The sequence below is a fragment of the Chiloscyllium plagiosum genome, chromosome 11 (genome assembly GCF_004010195.1).
Source record: "Chiloscyllium plagiosum isolate BGI_BamShark_2017 chromosome 11, ASM401019v2, whole genome shotgun sequence".
Classification (NCBI taxonomy): Eukaryota; Metazoa; Chordata; class Chondrichthyes; order Orectolobiformes; family Hemiscylliidae; genus Chiloscyllium; species Chiloscyllium plagiosum.
In genome coordinates, this window is record NC_057720.1 from 46,220,515 (window position 1) to 46,237,982 (window position 17,468).

At 40.7% G+C, this 17,468-nt stretch overlaps 1 protein-coding gene across 1 annotated transcript in view; it reads left to right on the forward strand.

Moving 5' to 3' along the window:
- The window catches only part of LOC122554359 (metalloprotease TIKI2-like), a 420,493-nt gene that overhangs the window by 339,581 nt on the left and 63,444 nt on the right, over positions 1-17,468 (forward strand). The window contains exon 5 of the mRNA XM_043699245.1: positions 11,532-11,622. Within this exon, the coding sequence (XP_043555180.1) occupies positions 11,532-11,622 (91 nt within the window). The remainder of the gene's footprint in view (positions 1-11,531; positions 11,623-17,468) is intronic.

Below are 17,468 nucleotides of genomic sequence, written 5' to 3' on the forward strand. Positions count from 1 at the left end.
GTTGATTTTTGGAACATTTGCCCATAGGGAAACTTCCAATTGCCTGGGGTGAAGGCGGGATAAATGAGAGCAAAGCCAGCGCTGTGGATTTCTGGGTATCTCCTGGGGGAAGTGCCTTTGTCTACAAAGGTGCAGCCGAACAGAAGCCTGCAAATGTGGCAGCAAAATGTATACTTAGTTTCCAGTCTCATTTTCCTGATTACCTGACGGGAAGGCACTGCAGGTGTCTTTATCAGAGAAGCTGAGGAACTTGTAAAGTGAAGAGTGGAATTACTTTTGTTTTCACTTTTGAGATTGTTTCTCAGTGCCACATGCTGTGAGGTGAGCTGTATTTATTATTAAGTGCTGTCACGTGATCAGTAGAATTTCACCCATCATCATCTTGTCTGTAATATCATTCAAAATAATTGTCTGTGAGATCCTTTTCAAAGCTGGCAGGCTGACGGTGAGTAACAAAAGCAAAACAAATCAAGTATGCTGCTGAAAATAGATGAACATAATCCAGCACTTGATATAACAAAGGTTAGTCAAGGTATTTCAAAAGGACTGCACAAATGTGTTCATTTCAAAGCATTTTTAAAATATTCAGAATCTCAGATTCCCCATCATTTCCACAGCTGCTAAGGGCAACAGGGTACTGCATTCTTTTAAAACTTCACAATAGCTGGCATGTACAATTTACAGTGAAAGGTCAGTCTGGCTCAGTGTTACCTATTATCTGCTCTTTTTTGAAAAATCAAAACAGCAGCTCAGAATAAGCAGGTCTGTGACTCAAATGACATTGACATCACACAGGATGCCTGCAGCAGTGGTGTTGCAGATATTGGTGAGGCCTGTCCCAAACTGTTTCTTATACTACTAAGTCCTGCATTCAATGACCTGCATGTTAATCACTAAGGAACTGACTTCAACATTTCTCTCACTATTATCAATACATGGTGAAAGTGTAATGTGTGCTGTCCTGATTTTGAACTGAGGTATATTTTATTGTTTGGTTTTGTTCTCTTCCCTTTCTCTCCTCCACAGAAAGCACAGTTCCACAGTATCTTGACCATGTTATGTTATTCTTCATGTGTGAGCCTGAAATTTGAGTGTTAGAGGTTATTGTTGAAACTTTATTGCTGGAACAGCACAGCAGGTCAGGCAGCATCCAGGGAACAGGAGATTCGACGTTTCGGGCACAGGCCCTTGTGCCCGAAACGTCGAATCTCCTGTTCCCTGGATGCTGCCTGACCTGCTGTGCTGTTCCAGCAATAAAGTTTCAACTTTGATCTCCAGCATCTGCAGACCTCACTTTCTCCTGTTAGAGGTTATTCAACTGCAAGGAGGGTTACAGTTTTGATTTGTTATCCACATGTGTCCACTGAAACCTTTTAGCAAGATTTGCTGATTACCAGTTGAGAATGGGAAATTTGGCTGATCATCTTCCCAAGTTTGCAAAACGTCAGGCCAGTTGACCAGGAGGTGAACCTGGAATGTTCAGTATGGGTCTGTATCATGCTGACTGAGTTGTGTACATTTCCATTGTGTAGCTGGGGTGAGACAAATTGAACATGTTAAATTACTGATTATTTTTAGTTTCATGGCACTGTTTAAGATAATTCTTCACTAGCAGTGAGAATGTCAGCTGAATATTTGTGACGTTATTACAGTAGCTGCAGTGATTCTGTTAATTCATAGACATCATTGCAAATTGGTGTTCAAGAGATTGTGTGCATGTGTGTGTGTGTGTGTGTGTGTTTGTATTCGGCAATTCACAAAATTCTGATCTTGTGTCCACAGCAGGGAGCTTGATGCTGCACCATTCCACTTGCTGCCTCTATCCTTATTTGTACTTCTATCTGGCATTGTTTTCCAACAGATGCAGGGCAGAAGTGGAATAGTGATTCCAAAGGTCATTTATAAACTCACCAATCTTACAATCTGCAGCAAAGACTGAGAAAACTACAGATTTGATAAGTTTTTTTGGATTAATTTTGTCATATGAAACAGAGAATGCAAAACAACATTCATGTGAAATGAATCCAACAAGATCAAAATCCTAACCCAAAGTGTCTTCAAAGAATGATATCAAGTCTGATAAGCAGATATTTTATTCTTGATCACCATTTTACCGATGATGGGTTTTGAGAGTAAGTTTGATTTTCATACCATAAAAATGCAATGTCTAAAACTTCAAAAATAGATTCACAATACATTTCACTGACTGTTTGACTAAAGTCTTTGTGTTTCCAGTAATTTTTCCCCCCATGTATCATCAGGTTTCTTTTTCATTTCACAAGAGAAGGAAAGTCTTTATACTCTTCTGCTGTTGCATAATCTTGTCAAGACTTTAGAAAAGCACCATGCATGCACATTCTTGGCATATATAAGCACCGATAGGAGGAGCCAGGAAAGAAACTGGCAAGGTCTGAGGTCTATACCCAGCTTTAGTGGTAAGAGCATTATGTGTTTGATCCATTGTGTAAGCAATGCGATAAACCAGAGACCTCCTGACTATGTTTATGTTTGTCTTTTTATGACTAATTGTGCAGAAAGTAGTGTGGCTTTAAATGTGGTTCAGTTTTCAGTTGCATCTCACCAAATCGCCTAGCTTAGTTTCAGTTCAACTTCAAAGAGGGGTTCGCAATGGCCTTTGATGTGAGCATTTTTCAGTGTCCTTTGTCCTTCTGTGTTCTGCCAGGCTGGAGAACAATAAAAGCCGGAGCCAGCAGAGTGATTCATCCCTACATGGCAGAGCCAGTTGTGACGCAGGTCGTTGTACTATCCAGCCTGTTGTTCTGTGCTCATTTATCAGAAATGTATAGACAAACCCAGGCAGGGAGTCATACTGACCTTTCCTAAGCCACAGCTTTCACCAGCCGTCACAATAAATTAATATAATAGGTTTTGGATTTGTTCCTGGATTAATCTAAATTGGGAACAAAGACTGAGCTTGGCTGGAGGGGGGTGGGGGTGTGGTGTGAAACCAGAGTTTCTCTAAACACACATTAAGATCAAGCTTGACCAGATGTGGACATCTTTTTCTGAGTTAGTTTGGGTCAGTGAACTGAAACAATTTTTCCCTTCACTCTATCGATCATTTTAACATATACTTTAAATGCAGGGATCTTAGATCTGGCCAGTATCACAGATGACAGTTTAACAAATTTAGTTAAAGTAGCATGTTAACCTAACTGAAAAAGCTGATACAAGTTCAATTGCTGAAAATGTACAAAAAAGCTTTCGTTGCTTCTATCATTTTCAATTAATTAACTTCATTAACAGTTCTAATATATGATGTGAAACATCAGTTTTGATGCTGATAGGCTGAGAATTCATCACCTTGTCTTTAACATGGATTTGACTTCCTTGTATCCCTCCAATTTCATTAAAATAGCAGCCTCTTTTCAGAAAACATGAAAACTACAACAGAACTTGACAAAAAAAACTTCACAAACTAGTAACTAAAGGCAGCTTTTAGTGAAACACAAAGCCAGACAGCTGATAGATTCACAGAATTCATTCCTGACCTATACTGAGTTAGCTATTCTCAGTCAGGACAACACTTGAGGCACTGCAATTGGCTGCTGAACGATGGATTGAAAATTTAACCAGAGTTCCTGCTTTTGATTGCTATTCTGTCATCACTGCAATAAAGCATGTGTGTAACCATGCTCAGTTACACTACAGTTTACTTCATTGATAAGGGAATATCATATTTGTAAGAAAAGGTGTTTGTCATGGAAGCAAATTATCGGGTTTGGAAAGGCTCTGGAGCTTGTATTATCATGTTGAGAGATATTAGTGACAATATATTTTAAAATGCTCAGGTGCCTATTTTGGGACAACGTTTCTTATGCACAGAGAACGGTTGTTCAAGGAATATAACTCCACTTTTTCAAGTATAATTAATGAATAAACATAAATTCAAAAGTTTGATCTCAAAGATATGTTGTTGTTGAAATGATATCCTGCTGGTGGTGCATAAATAAAGATTGCAGGCCCACAACTATGATAATGGGTTTTATTGGCAGTCTGCAATTATACTGCAGAGTAGTCGAGATGGCATTAACTAATTAGAATATTAGCTAATCTCATTGGATAATTAGCCATAGCACCAGAGTTGTCCTCAGTACCTCTGAAGTTGGCCAGCTAGATATTCTGCAAAATGAAAATAGAGAAGGCTGGAAATATTTAGTAGCGCACAGTCAACTGTGGAAAATCAGCAGTTCACGTTTCAGTCTTAAACCTCTCCTCTATATTTAGATGTAACAGTTGAGTAGCATTTGAAAAGGGAAACAACAAGCAAAGGAGGAATTGGAAAAGGAACAAAAGAAACACTGAAGGATAAGAAATAGAATGATCTGTGCAGTGCTTGGAAGGAATACTAAATGGCAGATATGGTATTAGTCAGAGACAAAGGGAGATATCTTAGAGAAGTGATTTGATGCAGAGAGGATGCGAGAATAGTTAAAAGTGCTATGGTAGATAAGGAAGTATAAAATACTGTCAAGACGAAGCCAAGGACTGCTGAGTAAGGTGAGGGCCCATGGTGTTCAAGGTGAGCTACTAGCACGTATTGAGGATTGGCTGTCTGACAGAAGGCAGAAAGTTGGGACAAAAGGTTCTTTTTCAGAATGGCAGCCAATGACAAGTGATGTCCCACGGGGTTCAATGTTGGGGCAGCAGCTGTTCACTTTATATATTAAAGTTCTGGATGAAGGGACCGGGGGCATTCTGGTGAAGTTTGCCGATGATATGAAGATAGGTGGACAGGCAGGTAATACTGAGGAGGTGGGGAGGCTGCAGAAAGATTTAGACAGTTTAGGAGAGTGATCAAGGAAATAGCTAATGAAATTCAACGTGAGCAAATGCAAGTTCTTGCACTTTGGAAAAAAGAATACATGCATGGATTATATTCTAAACGGTGAGGAAATTCATAAAGCCAAAGTACAAAGGGATCTGGAAGTGCTAGTCCAAGATTCTTAAAGGCTAACTTGCAGGTTGAGTCCATGGTTAAGAAAGCAAATGTAATGTTATCAGTTATCTCAAGAGGGTTGGAACGTAAAAGCAGCAACTGCTATTGAGATTTAATAAAACTCTAGTTAGACCCTATTTAGAATACTGTACCCAGTTTTGGGCCCCACACCTCTGGCAGGACATACTGGCACTGGAGATTCACACGGATGATCCCTGGAATGGTAGGCATAACATATGATGAACAGCTGAGGATCCTGGGATTGTATTCATTAGAGTTTAGAAGGTTGAGGGGAGATTTAATAAAAACTTACAAGATAATGCATAGCTTAGAAAGGGTGGATGCTAGGAAGTTGTTTCTGTTAGGCAGAGAGACTAGGACCCATGGGCACAGCCTTAGAATTAGAGGGCGTCAATTTAGAATGAAAATAAGGAGATGTTTCTTGACCAGAGGGTGGTGGGCTGTGGAACTCATTGCCATGGAGTGCAGTAGAGGCCAGAACATTAAATGTTTTCAAGTCGGAGATTGATAAATTCTTGATACCGTAAGGAATTAATGGTTATGGAGAGAGTGCGGGTAAGTGAAGTTGAAATGCCCATCAGCCATGATTAAATGGCAGAATGGACTCGATGGGTCGAATAGCCTTACCTCCACTCCTATGTCTTATGGTCTTAAGGACATGTATTACTGCGTTGCTAGTGTCTCTACTGGAGGCACTAACCCAAGGATGATCTCATTCCCTTCACCATCTTCAGAAATACTAAGAACTCCCATCCTGAACTGACACTTACTCACTGACTGTCAGAAAGAGAACAAGAGTTTTAGTCAAGGTTTCACATTGTTATTGTCAATGTTGCAGCCAAAGAGATTCTACTGTGAGAGAAGGGAAAGTTAGTACAATAAAGCTTTTGGAATGCAGAAACTATGATGTTGCGAGTCATCAGCTCGAGGATGTTGATGGGACAGTGGACAGGACCTTACACATTACAGCCTTAATAGGAACAAATGACACGAAAATAAAAATTAATATTTGCAGAAAGTTTAAGGCCAGGGTATAGGACATCAATATTGCAGCAGAAAAATGGAAAGGAAGCGTGCCCAGGGTCAGCAAAGAAGTGGTCTAACTGCAAGAAGCTGATTCACTTTGTGCACAAATGTTGGTGAGAGAGAAACAAAGTAAAACTATAAAGACAGCTTTAGGAGAGATATCTAACAGTGATTCTAATGCATCATTCTGTTTGATTGAATGGTTTGGCACTGTTTAATCTCAAAGGGACATGGTTTGTGACTCTTAGAATTATGACTGCAACAGAACAGCATCAAGAAAATGTGAAGAGATAGGCACCAGTGCTTTCTGGAACATTACAAGTTTCACAGACCGATGCGATGTCAGTCAAAGTTGCATGTGCTGTTGGTGAATATCAACTGGAAGTGCATGAGAGTGTGAAACCAAATGTGGCATCAGTTCAGGAGTGTTCCAGTTGCTCTCAAGTCCAATCCAAAAGACAAAGTAGAGGAACTGGAAAGGAGGGAGTAGTCAAGAAAGTGACAACTCCAACAGACTGGATAAGCAGCATGGTAGCAGTGAAAACAAAACTGGAAAGCTGGAAGTATTTTAGGTCCAAAGGATCACACCTATAGAGCTTTGAAGAAATCTCACTACCTCATGCCAAGAATGAAGACCTGTTTCTACAATTTTTCACAGTACAGGTCTTTCCTACCCTAAATGTGCAGAATGTATGGGAAGGGAAGCTGCATGAAAGCACAGTTTTCAAATTTCCTGGACACGATTTGGAAGATACAGATGGTTATGCAGCAATTTGGCATTTCCACTGCTCCAGAAGTATGTAAATATCATAAGATAGTCAGTGATCTTCCTGGGACAGAAGCTATTCTAGATGATCAACTAAACGACTGATGTGAAGGTACAGTGGAAGATGCCATCACAGATCACAATAAAATTCTAGTGCAACCACTATAGAGAGCTCCCCACTTAAAGCTGAAACTGAACAAGAATCCAACGAAGGTGTCTGAAGCCAATTGCACAAATCAAGTATTGATTGACAGGAAAAGGACATTATCCAGATACTGACAAGATCAAGGTTTGTAGGAAAGTATTAAGGTACCACAATTTCAATGATGAAGTCAACTTGCTGTGTGATACCAGTGATTCGGGGCTTGGAGCAGTGCTGACAGAGCAAGGACAACCATTTGTGTTTATATCCAGGGTATTAATACAAACTGAACAATGCTGCAAATGGATTGAGGAAGAGTGCCTGGATATTGTCCATGCTTGTTAACATTTTAATCAATACAAGTTTGAGAGAGAGAAAGTGATGGTAGAGTCAAACCACAAGCTGCTTAAAATATTTTTATCAAACCTTTACCTGTCCCAAAGCATCCACAAAGAACTTTGACTATCTGTCTTAATATTGCCTGATGTGACTTCATGTCAACTTTATGTTATGTTATCAACTCAATATGAATGCAAGATTTTGTCATTGCACAACTCCAATTGCTTTCCCTTTTAATATTCACTATTCTCTTGTCGGTGATGAGGTATTAATGCGTAAGTGGTTGCAGCCCTCTGGTAGCTGGTACACATAGGTAATCTTTGCCTGAGAGCTTTTACAGTGAGTATTGTCAGGATAATTAACTATGGTGAACATCACCTTTGGGCTCAATCCTGTGCTCACCTAGCATCTACGCACACTCACTGTGTCACTGTATAAGAGTCGCTGTATAACACTCAGAATAGGAAGACAAGAGAGACATAAAGTCTGACAAGATTTTTCCTAATGTTTGAAAGAGTGGTCTCAGCTGAATCGTTCCTTTACAGTGACATAAATGTAAAGATAGTCACCATAGTTCTACCAGAGTGCTCTCATAGAACTCCTGTCTCATTAAAGGATAGGTCTCAGGCAAGGGGCAAAATAGAAAAGAGGAATCCTTCAGGTAATCCCAGCTGGTGGGGGAATTGAACCCACGCTGTTGGCATCACTCTGTATTGCAAACCAGCCATCCAGGCAACTGAGCTAACTGAATGATGACTGAATCACTTATGATTGTTAATTCAATTTTTTACCATAATTCCTGACATCTTCAATTCATTGAAATCCATTTTGACATGAGCTGAAGTTATAACAATGGTTTTGAGCATGTTTTACTTGAGTCGGAAATGAAGATCTAGGTTGTACATTTTCTCCCTGTTTGCTGTCCACTAATTAAATAAATACATCAAGGAACTGTATCGGGAAGGCAAAAAAACCTTTCAGACTTTATAGGGTTTCCTATAAGCAGTATCTTGTTTCAGCATCTTACCTATTGTCCACCATCCAAGTCTTTTTGTTTTTGCTTTCTGCCGACAAATACCTGCATTTGAGATGTTCCTCACTTTGAATTTTTCAGATACAAACCACTTACCCACTGTAAAGACTTTTCAGGAACAAGTATAGCATTCTCTTGGGCTAACTATTCACATGTTCCTCTTGGGTATCGTTGAAGACCAGACTTACGGAAGCTAGTTGGCTGCTTATGCTGTCTAAAAGCGTCATGGAAAGGAAATGTCTGTTTACTGTTGTGCTCTTCCGATCCATTGCTATGGTGCTAAGGGGGAATCACTGGAGTTGTGACATGTATTCCACCATGAGAGATGTCACTTTTATGCAGGTCTGACTCTTGGGTTACAGGGTCCTCTTCAATGTACTCCTCAGCATCAATTTATCTTCCTCCTTATGTACCACATACTGCTGTGGTGGATCCATAGTAAAGAAAGATAGATTAGAGAAGCTTTACTCACCTAAGGATTAGGGAGACTGATGAAGGTATTGGTTACTTGGTGTTTAATAGCTATGCCGTTGTGATCGTGTAGGTATTCATTCAATAATGCTGCCAACAAGATGCCATTGATTTAGCCATCAACAATAAGAGCTAAAACTTTCCTCTGAGTTCCATAGTCAGTCCTTGAGATATTTTAAGGTTGAGAAGCCTTCCTTCAACGTCCTACTTGTAAGAGGCATTGTGTGCTAATTCTCCCTGCAAGAAGGAATGAAGGAGTGTCAAGTTAACAGTTGAGAATGCCAAGTGATAGGTGAGGGAGGGTAAGAGACGTGTGGACATGAAGCTATTAACTTGGGGGAAGATATTTAGATACAAGTTAGTAATTGCTGAGATGAGTTTAGGAGGAGATAGGGCAGGATGCTGTATTTGAGCAGCCCTTAACTAAGTGTACAGTGTGTTAGCTTTCCTACCCTGTTAAGAATGAGCAGCTTATGTGAGATTTTCCTGAGATTGAGGGGCGTGGCAGATAGGGTCTCCTGTCAGGTGACCTTACACCTAGAAATCTGTTTAGCCTGCCTTCAGTTGATTCCATTTGTCAGCTGCAGCTCATTTGGTGGCATTGTTGCATCTGAGTCAGAGAGCCACGTGTTCTCAAGTTAAACTCTTGAGCACATAGTCCAGCCTGGTATTTCAGAGCAGTAGGAAGGGAAAATGGAACAGTCTGACAGGATGTTTCAAATCAAATGTTAAATCAAAGCCTTGCTTGCTAACTTGGGGAGATGTAAACAGTCCTGTGATACAATTGAAAGAAAAAAGAACAGGGGCATTCCTGGCCAATATTCATCACTAAAACATATCATCACATTTTTATCACATTGCTGCTTGTGAGACCTTGCCACATATAAAATGGCTGCCACATTATCCTACATTGTAAACTGGCTACATTATAAAAATTACATTGTTGGATTTAAGTATATTGGGTTATCTTAAAGTTGCAGAAGATGCAAAATCAATGCAAATTTATTCCAGGAGCCTTTTGAAGGTGTTAATTGGCATCTTTGGCTTGTTTAGATCAGAGTGGTGCTGGAAAAGCACAGCAGGTCAGGCAGTATCTGAGGAGCAGGAAAATCAACCTTCCGGGCAAAAGGCCTTCATTAGCCTCTATTCCTAATGAAGGGCTTTTGCCCGAAATGTCAATTTTCCTGCTCCTCAGATGCTGCCTGACCTGCTGTGCTTTTCCAGCACCACTCTGATCTAAACTCTGGTTCCCTCACTTTTGCTATCTTTGGCTTGTTGCTATGCAAGTGTCATAATCATGGGCAAGTTCAATTAAAAAATTCCTAAAATTATCCAGTGAAGTAACATACATTTTTCCTGCATTACCTGTTTGTACCCAGTCTGCGGAACATTTCCGGGACGCATGCATCAAACAACTCCACCACCCTGTGGCCGAACACTTAAACTCCACCTCCCCCTCCGCCAAGGACATGCAAATCCTGTGTCTCGTCCATTGCCAAATCCTAGCCACCCGACGACTGGAGGAAGAACACCTCATCTTCCACCTTGGACCTTCCAAACACTCTGAATCAGTGTCAATTTCACCAGTTTCCTCATTTCCCCTCCCCCCACCTTATCCCAGATCCAACCCTTCAACTCAGCACTACCCTCTTGAACTGTCCCACCTGTCCATCTTCCTTCACATCTATCCGCTCTACCCTCAACTCCCATCTATCACAGTCACCTTCCACCTTCATTTATCTATTGCATTCCCAGCTACTTTTCCCCCTGCCCCACCCTCCTCCCATTTGTCTCTCAGCCCCCTTGGGTCACTCCCCCCACCATTCACATTCCTGATGTAGAGCTTATGCTAGAAATGTCAACTCTCCCACTTCTCGGATGCTGCCTAACCGGCTGTGCTTTTCCAGCGCCACATATTTTGACAGCTGTTAAGGGGTGTAAGCTGAACTGACTTTTCAAAGGATGTAATTCAGCTGCTTAAACCAGAACACCTGCAGTATTAGGCAGACTCAGGAAATTTTAGAGGCTGCTGGCAGGTGTAAGACTTTAAGTGCCAGCAGCATGGAACGCTTTTGAAGAAATCTCAAGATCCATTACTCTTACATTTAAAAAACATACATTTCTTTAACTGATATTAAAAAGTTCTCATGTTTCTGAATGGCTAATTTTAAATCTGAGTACAGATACATTTGCAGTGGAAACATGGCTCTGCTCCAAACCAGTACTGTAAGTTAAAGTTCAAATGTTAGGGTGTGATCTGACACCAGAACAAATTAAAATGCATTTCTATAGTGTGCGCTTTTGTTTCAGAGCTTTAGCATACAATTAGTACAACACAAATTTGCAAAAAAAGTTTTTGACCTTGCTTAAAACACAGCACTCACTTTTCAAATAATCTCTTACACCTGTGATGAATTGTATAGTGTACAGTAAGACAAGAGTTCTATTAGCCTTACCCACAACCTGACATTACAGTAATCATTTAGCAATTAATATTAAAGCAGTTGTGTACATTGACATGTTTAACTTTGAATGTGGAAATGTAGTCTTTTATTGCTTTCAACACTGTAACTCAATATAAACAGGCAAAGCATTCTTACAGTAGCATTTTGAAATGCTGCCAGGCATTATGATAATATTTTATGAATAATGAATCTTAATACAAACTATGAAAACTTGTATTATCAAGGAACAGAAATTGATCCTGTGTGATGAGATGTTTTGATGACTCCAACAACAATGTTATAAAAACAAATTGTATTTTCTATTGTAGGTCATTTCCTTGGGAACAATACAGTGATTGATGTCTTAAGGCAAGCAGGCTATGAAGTTGAGCATACACCTGCAGGACAACCATTTGAACTGTAAGTGTATTGTACAATTCTGTTCTGTTATCAGTTCAATTTCAGTGTATACCAAGAGAGAACCATTTCTTCGTAGAGAAAAGGGGCAGAAACATAAGATGATCAAAAATATGAGCAAGAGTAACCAATTCAGTTCATCAAGCTTGCTGTACAACAGATTAAGATCATGGCTGACCTCGCAGCCTTAACGCCACTTTTCTGCAGGTTCCCCAGAACCCTTAACTCTCTTATTAAACTCAGCCTTGAATATATTCAGTGATCCAGACTCCACTGCTTTCTGTGGAAAAGAATTCTGTGAGAAAATAAATCAGTCCTCATCTCTGTCTTGGAGACTCCTTATTTTTTGAATTGTGCCATTTCACTTTCAACAGCAAATGATCTGAATGCGAGCAATTGAGGACTATGCACCAAGCAGTATGCAAGTGCTGATTTAAGATGTGTAGTTTATAATGCCTTGGTAAAATAGAAGATGTTTCATATAGTATGCACAAGTGGTTGTTTCAAGGAAAATGTAGGGCATCACACAGTAAGATCTTGGGTCAGAAATCTACTTGACTGGAGTTCAATATGAAGGGTTGATTTTTCAGTTGTAACCTTGAGACTGTGAAGATTGCCCTGGTGTCCAGGGTGCCAAAGCAATAAAAGAGAGAGTGGCAAATAAATGCCCTTGCCTGCTGTGGTCAGGTCCTGGAGTTTTCTCTGGCACCAGTTTGCAGTCTTGGGGGTGAGAGAGTTGGAAGTCAGCGCCATTTCCATTTCGTTCAATGAGTAAGATTTTTGGCAGGTTTCCCGCACGCTATTTCATCCAGCAAGACATGCAGGTCAAACTCTGTGGAGGTTTGACATTTTCTCAGCTTCTTGAATCCTGCCATGCTCCGTTCTTTCTTTGCCTTGCCACAGTCTCCTGTGACATTGTTCTAAAGCAGCACAAGAACAGTCATAAGTCTCTCGTCAAGCTGTCACTCCGGAGCCACACATTTTTACCCTTGCCTTCTTTCTAGGTTGGTGCTCCAGCTGTCTTCAGCATAACTTCAGAAAGGCTCTCTAATGATTTTGATTTAATTTCCAAACATCCTAGGAAATTGTTCCCATTTCATATGAGATATTCATTACTGAGTACACTGATCAATGTAAAGATGGCCACCACATGCCAGTTTGTTACAAGTAGGTGTCTAAGCTATGAACACTTGCAATGCAATTAGAAATTACAAGTACATCTTTTCAAGTGAATTAAATGTGTTAAACCACTCTGAGCTGTAACTGAGATACTGACTGTCATTCTTGACCATATCTATGCAGTATTCCCTGTGGCTACAGTTAAAATGGAGGCAGCCTATTTGTTTGATTTGGCTTGTGACTCAAGTTCCCCTGGCAGTTTCTTGTCATTGAGATGCCACAGTGAGCTCTTGCAGAGATTCCTGCACTGATATCAATGCAAACGAAGCTTTTATTACATGTCTCTGCTGCATAGATAATCCCTGTCAAAGTGGCCAAGGAGGTCAATGATGATGTTTGCTTCCATGAGGGATTGCTCCCTCACCCTCTTTGTTGGTTGTCTCCATCACTTTGGGTGATGAGGATTATAGGAGGAAACCACTAAATGGCATCCATCTTATGTATCTTTGTATCATCAGCTTCATTGTTCAATGTTGCACTGTGTAGCATCCAATCTGTGCATGTCATTGCAGTACTCCTACATCTACTGTAAGTGCTGCCATGTATGATTCTCAATGAAGTTGGCCATCCTCTCAATAGAGGAGATCATGAGTTCAAAGCTCTGATCCACAGTAAGTGTTGGATGGACTCCTCCATTCTTGGTCCATGACCCCACATTGCCTCAGGGAATTCACCATGTGAGGATACAAGTCTTGCAACTGATCAATGTGGAGCTTGTTTCTCATGACTGTTGAGATCATCTACCATCAGTAGGCTAAGCCCGGCTGGAACTTCCTTCCATTCTCTGAGAAAAGACAGCCCACAGTTTCCTCTGCCTCTCTCACCCCCTGCTGGTCACCTAGTGCCATTCTTCATGTGCAAGAGCCCACCGGTGTAAGTGTATCTGCACTGTGGATGGTATGCTTGTATAATGAGACAGCGTTTCCGATATTTCAGAGATGCTAGGTGATACTATGACACTTCCATGCTTCCCTCCACAACTGATCCTGTAGGAAAGACAAAGAGGTCAGGTGAACGTTACTGTGATAAGAGCAGCCTCTGCAGTCAGGAGGTTTCCTCGTCCAGTTGAGGCATTAGTGTGCTGTCAGGCAGAGAGGAGAACATCTATCCTCTTCACCTAGTGATTTTTCACCCTCTCTTCTAGGTATTCCTGTCTCTCTCTCTCTCTCTGTCCAGCAGCTGTCATAGTGGGACAGCCTGGTGACACTGATTCCAATCTATGATTATGAGGATGGTGAGCTGCAGCACTCTTGCTCCTGGGCATGTCTTTCCCCCAACTTTAAAGCAAACCCTTTTTTCCTGCAAATACAAGACAGAGCTAAGACAAGGCTGACTTCTCTGACCAATGCCAATGGCACATTTCAGTAAGAGATTTCATGTATCAGTGTTGCCAGATCTGCAACAGCCCAGAGGGAAACATCAATTAAGAAAAATGTGATACTTAAAAATAATGAATGTAATGATCCCATTGATTCTCCAGATAATTTGTGTTAGTTTGATATGTTCTGGGATGTATGTATTATGGGCCAGTGATCTGAACCTGGGAAAATGTGTTCCCAGGATGCACCTTAAGGCGGATCTGCTAGTGAATCTCCTGATAGCTGCAAACCTAGAACTCTGTCTTCTGGCTCTAGCGTTATGCTCATTTTTCAAAACTGAAGACATTAGTTAAAACTGTTATGTCACTGCACCTGGATCCTCAGGATGGCACTTCAATGACTGGCAATTGCTGCCACCTCCAGCCAGGCCTGCTTGATTTTGCTGAATAGCCTGCTCCTGAAACCTTCCCCAAACAAGAGCTCGCACCTCTCTTTCACTGCCTTCAACAGCACCTCATCTTGGGCCAACCGTGCCACACGTTTCAAGTCTCTGCCTCTCCTCCTAATGAGCTGAGGCTTGCCACAGTGATGGCTGCAATAATGTCTCCAGATCATGCTCGCCCTTGCTTCAGTTCTGCACCCACTGGTACTAATTGGACACCATATGGCCCACCAACCAGCTAATAGGCTGTTGATGCTAGTGAAAGTCATTGGTCTGTTTGACTATTTCACTCTCAGTTATAAGTTGGAACCTGGAAGTGGTTCCACTGTTGGATTCCAAATCTCAGAAATAACATCTTGATCACAGCTTCAATCCCCTTCCTAATGTTCCTGAATTTCTGGGATTTTCTTGGATGGCCACTTCTAGAGGGAGGGTAACCATTACAATTCTATTTTAGTAAGGTGGAAGTCATATGACAATATATCCTGTTTCATTATGCACTCTGTAAGCTAGCTGACTTTCCCTATCTGGACAGCATATTGAGCAACATGCTGTTATGAGTTTCTCACAGCTTAGTTTTGGTCAGAGTATCTGAAAACTTCTAGATTGATAGAAATTGACAAGAGAGCTGGAACCTTTTTTCCAAGAACCCAAGAGGATGTCAAGTCCTGCCTGCTGTCAATGACCAACATCTCGACAACCCATTGTCATGACTTCTTCAGGCCGATAGCAGCAATCAGAATTCTTCACCTGATCTGTATGCAACCTCCTTCCAAGATGGAGGTCAGCACTGAGGAAATAACAGAGTGTGTACAAAAGACCAGAAAGCAGAAAGAGCACATATCCAGTCCGACTTCAACAAGCCATTAGAATGTTGAAGAAAATTGGCTTTCTGACTGCTAGGCCAATCAGGTCGATATATAATATTAAACATGAATTACTATTTCCCAGAAAATCTGATTTGTTGATTTCAGGAACTTGATCGCTACATTTGGACCCAGTCATCACGGTGAATTGGAAACCTGAACACAAAGAGCTCCGACAGCCCCAGTTGGATTAAATTCCTCTCAGGAAATTTGTGAAGTGCCTTCCAGGGTCCCATAGTTTTCAAGGCAAAACTTCTTCCTTCATAAACTGAGGAAAATCAGAGACTTGACAGCTGTTCACTCCTTGGGACTGCAACAAGCCTCAGGACAGTAGATGAGGACCCAAAAAGAAGGTAGTGCACCAGGTTCAATAAAGCCATGCAGACAAGTCACAGCAAGAGGGAAGGGTATAGCTCATGGGAGTTGTTTAGCCCAACAGAGGCTTGTGGCAGTATTTCCTGTTGAGAAGGACCTGCTTTGGACATGGCGTGCCCAATCAAGGATAGCCCCCAAGGCCAGAGGCAGTAACAAAGATATACGTGATAATCCATCTCCACCCAGGACAAATGCTCATTACTTAGACACTTAAGGATTTCAAAATGTTTTGGGGCAAGAAGACCAGGAACAACCAGATTAAATCAATGGAGTCGGGAGACAATAGGATCTCCACCCTATTCCATCCAATCCAATTATACAAACCTTCCAGTCCATACCAGGGAGATAATAAACCCACTCAAACAGTGTACTTGATAGACAATGGTTTTAAATTCTTTTCAGATTAGGATGTCGTTCCATAATGTACCCAGTGCATTTTAATGGCAATCTATATGCTGCTCACTTATTTGGAATGGGTTTTATAGTCAAGGCTATTGGAAAGAAAGGATTTAGTTCTTGATGGCCTATTCCTTAATATAAAGTTGTCTCTTTTCTTGCACATTTAATTTGTTTGTCAAATTGACAAATCCTGTATGACAGGTTGTATCCCCCACCTGGTTTTGAAAAAAAGGCAATATTGCAATGGCTCCAGTTCCCAAATGGGACTTGTAGCATGCAATGTATTATATACCAAGAGCACCACATAATGGTCTCCAATTCTCATCTATCATCAATTATCTGGATATGGGGCAATCAACATCTTTGGAAAAATGGCTCTGTTGCTTTTGATCCAAGAATGAGTTATCTTAATGATTCATGTTTGTTTTTGTTCAATTTCTCTGACTTTGTACCCTGAAGTTATTGTCTCCTGTGGTACAATGATACACCTTCAATGATAATTCTTTACATTTTGAGTGTTAGTTGGCTATTCAATAGCCGAGTTTCATCTTGTCTTTCTCTAATAGTTACACTTGTACACTTGAATAAATAATAACCAATAATAAATGGATTATTTCCACAAGCAATATGATAGCATCAGGTTCATTTGCGTTTCCTGTACTACCTCTGCTGCTTAGAGTTAACTTAGCAGAGACTAGAATTGAGAACTGGGTTCTGTGTTCAATGAGTAATTACCGTAGGCAGGTCAGGAATAAGCTGTGTGTGAGTGATTTCCATACTGTCAAAGTAAATGGATAGTACATCAGATTTTAGTACATCCAATTTCTTTGAAGAGATGTAAGAGTTAACTCCTGGGACATTTTGTGATTACCAACTATGCTCATCACTATGGCAATACTACAGAGCGAGGACTTGTCCTACTCATTTCTTCGTTCTTGAAGTTTGTTTGATTTAAGTTGTCGAGCTCTTGAAATGGCTTTTTGTTTTCTTATGTTGTCTTTGTCTTGCTGAATTTGAAGGTTGTGCCCTGCTAGCAACTGAATCATGCTCTGACTTCTATCAAAGGGAAATTACTCTTGTCACTATGACTGCAGAGTAAAATCTCAGTTTGCACTGAAATCCAAACAGTCTCTTTCTAAATATTAAAAAGAACAAGGAGGATAACCATAGTACTTTGAATGGAGAGCAAATAACTATCTTCTCCTGCCCATACTATGGGCTTGATTTGAGAGCTGACACATAAAAGACTGCTACATAGAGATTGCAGAG